The sequence below is a fragment of the Odontomachus brunneus genome, unplaced genomic scaffold (assembly GCF_010583005.1).
Source record: "Odontomachus brunneus isolate Ranch 3 - 2012 unplaced genomic scaffold, Obru_v1 Obru_scaffold_013, whole genome shotgun sequence".
NCBI lineage: Eukaryota > Metazoa > Arthropoda > Insecta > Hymenoptera > Formicidae > Odontomachus > Odontomachus brunneus.
The window spans coordinates 2,109,787-2,119,249 of NW_022639463.1; the positions used below are offsets into that span (position 1 = coordinate 2,109,787).

General features: G+C 39.9%; 1 protein-coding gene across 3 annotated transcripts; it reads left to right on the forward strand.

The window, feature by feature from the left end:
• Window positions 1-1,114: 1,114 nt before the first annotated feature.
• Window positions 1,115-7,818, forward strand: LOC116840942. 3 transcript variants are annotated; one of them, XM_032808323.1, is made up of 5 exons: window positions 1,115-1,417; window positions 4,163-4,314; window positions 4,492-4,750; window positions 5,476-5,627; window positions 7,465-7,818. In XM_032808323.1, the coding sequence occupies exons 1-4, from the start codon at window positions 1,406-1,408 to the stop codon at window positions 5,614-5,616; spliced, it is 564 nt and encodes a 187-aa protein (XP_032664214.1). In that variant the 5' UTR covers window positions 1,115-1,405; the 3' UTR covers window positions 5,617-5,627; window positions 7,465-7,818. The 3 variants fall into 3 exon arrangements, with proteins under 3 accessions (XP_032664214.1, XP_032664215.1, XP_032664213.1); XM_032808324.1 differs by lacking the exon at window positions 7,465-7,818 and having other exon boundaries at window positions 5,447-6,317; XM_032808322.1 differs by lacking the exon at window positions 7,465-7,818 and having other exon boundaries at window positions 5,476-6,317.
• The last annotated feature ends 1,645 nt before the right edge of the window (window positions 7,819-9,463 follow it).

A 9,463-nucleotide genomic window follows, 5' to 3' on the forward strand; every position in this document is an offset into this window, starting at 1 on the left:
GGTGTCCGTAAACCTACGAGTTCTTAAATTTTTCACTTCTCTGCGGAGGCCAGTCGTACGCACGTACGGCAGAAATGTGAGACCAAAGGGTGGATCAGTCAAGAATAAAAAAAAAAGAAGTTCGAAGGGAAATGAAATAGAATGGAAAAAGTGACCAGGACGCACACTGTCACAGCATATATATATATATATATATATATATATATATATATATATATAGCTTCACATATATTTTCTCGCACCTCGTCTGTTATGCAAGTTCTGCCCGGCCGGTTTTATGATGGCTATCATTAGAGGTCAACGGTCCACGAAATTGCGAGGTTCCTCGATCCTGTCAGTCTCTCTCTCCCTCCCCTTCCACTCTCCTCTCTCTCTCTCTCTCTAGTGGTTTCCGGAGTCGAACGTACACCTTCCAAGTTAGAATTCCTATTGGACGTCGAGCTATTTCCAATCGATCCCTCAATGATGCAACTTGAATTTTAGAATTATTTTGTATAAAAACTCTCAGGCTCAAATTGTTGATCTACGCGAAATATTTAACGAATTCCTGGAAATCATGGGGCAAATCCTCTTGGGGACGAAAAGAGGTTGAAATAACTCACGGTTGCATTAAATACACTTGTTTCGAGTTTGCGATATTTCGGAAACAGACATATATGCGTGTGAATCGTGCGCGACGTAAAACGAGCAATTCTGCAAACTTCATCGGCACTAATTAACATTGTTCTCGACTTGTAAAATTTTACCGTTCTGCAGCTTGCATGCCAGATCATAACCGAAGGGCAACGAACTTCAAAACTGCGCTTCTCTTCGATCGCGCCCTGGCGACGTTCTATGGATCCCGTGGATACTGTGCGCGAAGTGATGCGATTGTCCAATCCGAACGTGGACGTTGGACCAGACCACGGTTCTCTTCCTTCGGCGAGTGTATTAGATTGGCTTCGAGATACGTGACCTCGCTCGAGAATCAACTCGTTCCCAACCTTCTCCACCCACCCTTCGGCCTTCTATCTTCCCCCCTTGTTCCCCTTCGCTCCCTCCAGCAACCGTGCCAACCGATCCTAGCCAACCACCGTTGCAACCTAACTCAACCTTCCCGGAATAGGTCCAATCCTCCCTCTCCTCTCTCTCTCTCCCGGTTTCCTTTTCATCTTCCTTCGTCTCTCGCCATGTCTCCCTCCCTGCAGTTGGTGCACTCGCATTTTTTACACGTTTCAGCAAACACTGTTTGTAATGATCGTTCACCGCCGAGTGAGACCCCAACGCATGGGCTTCAATTAATTCTCAGTAAAGTAATTGGCTTTCGCATCATTAGAACATGGCTTAATTATTGTTAAATGTTCATCGAACGATAAATATACTGTGTAATAAGAAGAAGAAGACTTTAATTTGAAGAAATTGGAGGATGTCATGCCGCGTAAGTTCTTCGAATTCGAATTTGTTCACACGCGCGCAAATTTAGCACCATTTAATGAATATACTATGTGCTTGAAATGTAATATACAAATAATGTAACTCCATTCATAATTATTAAAGACACAATATTCACGCATTGTTATCTCTAAATTCGTGATCAACATTTTCTTACTAATTTCCGAGAATTTGCTAATGGAGCAACATTTTATGCGACAAATTTCTTCGACATTATTTCATAAGCACTTCTTGTGAGGTTGTTACGGGCCGAGCGTATAACGTGTGATATTCACAGCGACGGCAGACACAGTTTTCACACATCAGCTTAAATGACTAGAATTTCGAAGTAGTAATGAAACTTCGTATCTCGATGCACCATCATCATACTACAATATATATATATATATAATATATACAGAAAAGTATATGCAACCGCAAACAGTACATACCGGCTAGAGAAGCAAACTCGTTTCCAATGTGTTCACCTCCACCGAAGCCAAAGAGCAATTCCTATTCCAACGACTCTCCGTAAAAACGTCTCATATCGTGCGACATTGTTAAATATATTACGCCATTGCCTTCTCCCGGACACCACTGTGTAATACATATGTACACGTAGACAGGGTGAACCGTTTCGATACGAGATCACGTATCTACAGGATTTTACAATCCGCGCGTTGATCAGAGTCTAGACAGCAGTCTGGCCGTAATCCGAGGGTCTCTTTAGTTTCTTGTCAGATTATAACATATGTATTATAATATATGCTACAATGTGTGCATGTCATATGTGAGTGTCAGCGCGTTGAATAATTCAAAAGATATTCACATTGTTTGTTATACTAATAAGATAATTTCTAGAGCAGTTTCCGACATATAATATATATATATTAGTCTAATTGCTAGAGTGATTATTTAATTTTCGCTGAACAGAGCACTGAACATAAAATCTTACTTGGCAAGTGTTAGCCATTAAGTTATATCAGTCGTAATGTCCTACTGTAAAATATGGTTACTTTAAATCAATACTACCAATATCCTTTAGCAGAAAGATAAGTCAAATGCACAAGTCTCATAAGGAGAAATTCCCCAGCTATCGCCTCGGTATCTTTTTTCTTTTACCACCTATCCTATCTGACTTCTTATTTTCTGTTCTCCCCGTCTCTTGCTCTTGCCTGCTGAAATTCCTACATTTTCACAACCTCCAAGTTTTCATGTCTCCGGAATATCCCTTCACTCCAAGTTTCCTCGGCTTGTTCTTGCGACTTCAGTCTAATGAGACTTCAACGTCGCCATCGAGATAGACACATGGATATATATCCATACCTAAATCCCTAGGTACATGGTTTCGTATATAAATACGAGCGCACACTTGTGCAGGGAAATACGCGCACTAACATCAACGCGACTGCCAACGTTTCTCTGGAAACTCCACGACGACATTCCTGCCGATCTCCTTACTTTGTTCGTCCGACGAACGTCGCTTTTACGTAGCCAATCTTCACGTCAACAATGTAATACGCTTTACGTCTCGGCGGAGACAAATAAAATTTCGCGAGCAGGACCTGTTCTTGATGAGAAAAGTTAAGAGGCGCTTATTCTTCAAATTTGTCTCTCTCTCTCGTTCGATGAATGCAATGCGATTCTAAGATAATGGCGGTAATAAATTTCTAGGCAATCGTATAAAAAATGCTTGATATTACGGAACATAATAATTCCCGTAATAATCAAAGATATCCGGTGTTTTTCAATATCGTATCCGCTTCTGATTACATCTGGTTAAAAATTAAATATCTGGATCTGGATACGCATGTTTCTCAATCATTTGCCCCGATTCGCGAAGATAGGAAAAATATGACATGTGTAAGTCATAAAATGTAAAAGAAAATTATCGCGCTTTGCTGAGCGATATCAAAACAATATCAAGAGCTAAATAATTAATATTCGTCGAGAAAAGATCAATTTCATCAGAGTGATAAAGGCGGTAACATTCCCGACTCATTAGGTCGGCTTACAACAATAACTTCACTATAAGTTGGGATGTTCTTAAACATAATAGGGAGAGTAAAGATGAGAATGGTGGTAACCGCGACTGGACAAAGCGTCCGCGTGGAAACATAAAACCAGACATTGCGACTACCAGCATGGTCATCTGCATAAAGAATCCTCTTTACGATATCGTCGCGCGGATTTCGAGGTGTGTCACGGGTTATACGACAACCTAGCTGGCTAATTGAGAAGTCCCGACTGCAACTTCGATCCGCGACAAGTTCAATTTACGTATGAATATCCTCGAAAGACTTCTACAGAACAAACCCGGTAAGATTGCGACATGTTATTTGCCAAGCCAGTCTCCTGTAGACAGCGTTGTTGTCAGTCCACGATAAAAACTACACTAAATAATCCCCAAAGTAGAACGTATGATACTGTATGTCGTGCTGGACGGTGTTTCGTTGTATTTCAATTGATATGAGATTGCAAGACGATATCTTGGTGTTTAAATTCTTTCCCGACAGTTGAGAATGTTGTACGTTATGTTGCAAGCGGATTTTACGGCTTGCAGGAAACCGAAATACGTGAACCTATGAAAAATATATGATAGATCCTTGATAGAAACTTTAAAGCGCTTTGATTTATTTCAAACGTAAAAGTTTGTTGCATATAAACATTGAGTTTACCATTCCGAAAATGGTAAGTCGACTTTGCTGCATTGATTAAATCTTGTAATTATTTAATCTTATTATTATTTCAGAGCCAAAAACGAGGAGGAAAATTTAAGTGCATCTGTGACGCAGCAGACATAACAAAATTAAAAAATAATTTCGGAATCCCTGCAACATATAAACCCAAGTGTTTCGCCGTTGTTACGTTAATTCGATACAACAAAGGAACTACAAAGTTTTGGCAAGTTATCATAGTATCTAGCAATATTATAAAAGTGCAATAACGCAAAACGCGTCTAACAAATCTAATACATGAAAAAATATGTTTCCTTTTCATTAACCTAGTTCTTTCTCTACGACGAGAACGTAACCCGTAGCCGCGCGAGTTACCGGAATTTAAAGGCTCACTTTTTTATAGGGTGCCCTCGGCAAAAACTCTGTCGAAAATAGCGTTGGACTATATAATGCAAAGGGAAGGAAAAGAAAAGAAGATCCGTTTCCCCAAGGACTTCGTTAAGAAAACACACGAATACCAAGAGCTCGGAAAGGGGACCGGCGAATGTGCCGATGAGAAACGAAGGGTAGGATTTCAAATCTGTACCCTTGCACGAGCAAAAGCAATTGGTCCTAGACGAGACGAGAGGAGAGCAGTGGGGATTGGCCACGCACGTAAATGGGTAAGTAAATAGGAGTTTGCTCAATCTTCCTCCGGTGCGAGAATGTACGGCAAATAAGATTGGGACGGCTTAGAGAGGTGTGTACTCATCGATGTAAATAAAGGGGTGAGAAACTCGGAAATATCCGCATGTGCTGCCATTACAGTAGATTGGATTTCTTTCCCGTGAACGTTGTAAGTTTCCTATGACTCATCTTGGTATCGGCTTTAACACATTGCGGAGCAGTCCCTCCTTCCATCGGCAGCTTTACTCAGCATCCAGGTATTTTTGTGTACGATATGCCCAGAACACGTTACTTCTCGTGTACATTCGAGGAATACGTAATTTTAACGTCTAGCACTTCACTCTTGCGTATATTTCAAGATATATATTGTTATGTAGTAATAAAAGTCTTCAATTGTCGAACGATTATAACTGTTTTCGCAAGGTGTTCTCGCAACAAGAAGTGCGAGAAATCTCATGTCCGCTTCAAGTGTTAGAAGATAAAATTTTTCGTGATTCATCTGCGACAAATGCTAATATATCATCTCCAAAAAAAGTAATGAAAGCTAACTTGTGCAAAACACTAACAAGAATAAAAGGAAAACAAGAAACAGGTGAAACGCAAAACTATACGTCGATTTACGTATCTGCGTGAAACTTTGGAAATATTAGACTGGCGGGTCTTATTCAACATATAATTTCTTTATCACGTAGGTATAGTTGTAACGGCTACAATGTTACAGCCAACCGTGCGGTCGCAACGGAGTGTGAGCAAATTTCATAGCATGGGCGAGAACCACAGCCGCAATAAAAGACGAGCGCATGCACGAACGTGGTCGTATACTGGAAGACCAATGGCGACGCGTACGAACGCGCGACAGTGAGTCGAAAAGAGGTAAGCTGTGTGGGTGCGTGTGTATGTGGAAGATGTGCACACGACATAGAGCAGATAAACGTGTGGACGACATGTGAAAACGTTGCAGCGACTGCACCAGCTACTGCGGCAACGCTGCGGTTCAGTTTATTCATGCCCGGCAAAATATTTCATGCAAGTCTGTGAGGAAGTTTTCGTTGGATTATGCACGGCGGGACATCGTACCGGCTAAAATTGTCCAACTATCAAAAGTCAGCCGGGCCGCTGCGCGGCCCGACGGCCGCGTGGTGTTCGTATTACCGAACAAAGTGGTAATTTATAATTTCGGCTACGTCAGGTTTGCATTTCGATTGTCTTAACTCTGTGCGGCGGTGTTATTTCTCCCGGTCACGACACCGCTCGCATGTTAGATCTTATCAGAGACATGCAATTCTGTTTTAAAGCATTATCCTGTAATTTATTATACTGATTTCGTCCTCAAAGAGAGAAGAATAAATAATCAGCTAAAGTACCCTAACCTAGCACAGCGAAGCATAAATATTTTTCAGGGTTGCATACACTGACGCGCTGCAATAACGTACATCCAAGCAGCAATTATTAAAAGATGAAATATTTATATGTATTTCTTAGAAATTTAATTAAAATTATGTTATTAATGGTATAATACAGAACAAAATTTAAAGTCAGAGATCACATATTGTGACCTCGAATGTGCAATAATATATCAAAAAGTATTTATATTGCAGAAAAAGATAACAGAAACGATGAGAAAATAATAAATATATCTCATATTGATACTATCTTTACAATTTAATGAATTATTTACTCTATAAATATTTTTCATGTATTAATATTGCAAATATTTGCAAATTATATATTGATATTGCAGAAAAAGATAATAAAGAAACGATGACAAAATAATAGATATATCTCATATTAATAGTTTCCTTAAGATTTAATGAATTATTTGCTTTATAAATATTTATCATAATTATGAAACTGAGCGTTTCCTGCATTCTCAGTAATGGTTAAAAAGATAGAATAGAAAAAGGGCCGGTTTTTCAATAGCAGTTTAAACTTGGCTTCAAATTTAAACTCTATCCTAACAATGCGTTTGTTTTGTTTAAACAGTTTTGTTTAAGTTGAAATCTAAGTTTAAATTGTCATTGAAAAACCGGCTCTAAATGTCTCACTGTTAGAAAATCATAGAAGAGTAAAATTAACAGCGGAAAAGAGTATCTAATGTATGAAAGACGAGACAAAAGACGCGTCTGCGTAACCTTGCATCTCGCAACCGCGCGGAAAAATCGATTCCGACTTTATTTTACGTACCGAGTGGCCCTGAATGTCATCCGCATCGAGAAATCGAATGTACATGTGTGCTATATATGGCCTTCCCGGGCATAAATCTCGCAGGACGCGCGCTTAATTGTACAATTGTAGTAAATCAAGCGATCAGCGGGAAACCGTAATTATCCGAGCGCAGACAATGATAAATCATTTAGTAAGAACGTGGAACACTATAAAATGTAATAGCGCTAGTAACACGGCTGCTACAGCGAAGTATACAACATCCGTGTTTGCGTATCATTAAACTCGGCGAAGATGCAACTTACAAAAAGAGCAACTATATTACATTGTGTTGTACATGCAAAAAGATTACTACATGCCTCATTTCTGTACGAAGAGAATGTTACGTAAGTTATTTCTATGATACGATGTAGGTGTGCTTCTACTATACAAATTATATATCTTCTTATATAATTTGTGGCATTAAAATGATCAAATATTTATCCCTATAAATTAACATAATCTCGGTAGTTGAAACATCATGAAATAATATAGATTTCTTTTTTAGATTAACTTGAAAAAGTCATTGGAAGTTATTCACCTAACAAGAATGAGAATAGTACATGAGATTTGAATAAGATTTCCTAAACTAGATCTGTATCGAAACTAGATCTGTATCAACTTGTATGTCGACCAAATATATTCAAAAGAGCAAGACAAGTCAGCTGTACGAGGACATATCGCCAAGTGCCACAAGTAATAATCAAAGCAAATGTCAAATGAATAACCGTTCAAATTTACTGGTACGTCAGTCTCTAATTTCTCAACAAGCAAAGTCGGAATTTCTATTGGTAATAATAACAACTTGCATCATTACTCCACTCCTCTCTACTCCACTACTCTACACTCCATCTTGAATAAAATATTGCTGAAGTTCTTATTATTAAACTCCAACCACGCTTTCAAGTCTCTTCATCATTGAAGTCTAATTCCACTAACTTCCGCACGAAAATACACTTGTAACAGATACGAATATATACATAAGGTAGCATTAGGCATACATATATGTTATTTTTAAACATCAATGCTCTACTGATAGAAAAATCACCATTATTCTAGGATATCACCGCGCGCCATCGTCAGGCGTTCATCCTAACTACTACCGTGCTCTCAGCTGTGCGTAGCTACGTATAAGTGTATCTATGAGAATGCGTGTGTAAACGCACACCACATTCTTCGGTCGTTATGTCGAGGCGGGGATGTAGACGTGAATTGCGCTCGATATTCGTTCGAACGAGTAGCTGATAGCGACACGGCCAAAGAGTGGCGATGTGGCAGAAGAGCGGTCTAGCAATATTCACAATACTAACCTGTGACAGCGTAGCGAGCTATAATTGAGCCGCAGTCGCATCGCCGGACAAATAGATCACGTGGTCACGGTGCACGCATGTTCACAACTCCAGACAGACAGAGAGAGAGACGCGGATTCCATAATGCTTTTTTTTACGCATGCGCATTATCAAGTAACGTTCATTCACCCACACGCGAGCTGACAAATAGGTTAATCGCACGAAACGAGGTAGTGTCTTGACCGCACGGCGCGAGTCGCGTCGCCAGCGTAAAACCAGACGAGATTTGGTAAACTCCGATCGGACCGGCTGTGTGTCGCGGCTCGAACTGTTCACAGTTAGTCCCTGAAGTTCCTCCTCTTCCTACCTGTCCTCGCGTGCACATATACAGAGAATACTAAACGACAGACGCGTATACACGACGCGTGTGACGAGGCCGAGTCACGTGCTGATTACGCTCTAAAATTCGTACGTTCTTTTCACCACAAAGAGGCAATTTCGACCGTCGTCGATGTTCATAATGTATACGCCAAGGAACGGTTTCATCCAGTTTTACTGGTCTATCCGTCACTGATCCATGAGTCAGACATGTGCGATTGTCAAACTGCAACGAATTTTAAACTGGATTTAAAGAGACTCAAAATTAGACTCAAAACTGGAAATTTAAAGTGCGTTTTTTTTTTTTTTTATTAAATTTGTAGAATTATATTTAGACGAACAAAGCTCGCTGCACATGCGACACACTTATATTAAGCCTTTATACTTCACGTTTAATATTTGGCAGCTGTTTTAAGTTACACCCGAGAAACGACGTCGGTTCGAACGTCTGTCTGACTGCGTAGCAGACGACATAATCGGAAGGCATGGAAACGCGCGATTTCGCTGGCGCTGTCGTCGTCGCTCGCTACCCTCGTCACTTTCGTTGCCGTCAAAGGTGTTTGCTACCGTAGGTGGTGCGGCCGTTTCGGTCCTAAGTAAAGGCAACGCCGTCTGAAGATCCAGAAGCGAGAGGAAGAGCCGGAATAAAGTGGGGGGTTTATGGGTTTGCATCCTATGTACTCCATCGTATCTCTAGTTATGGCTCCACGACAAAACCCACGTGTATAACCTCGTGACGTTACTTCGTATATCTAGTCCGTATCTATATATATATATATATATATATATATATATATATATATATATATATATATATATATATATATATATATATATATA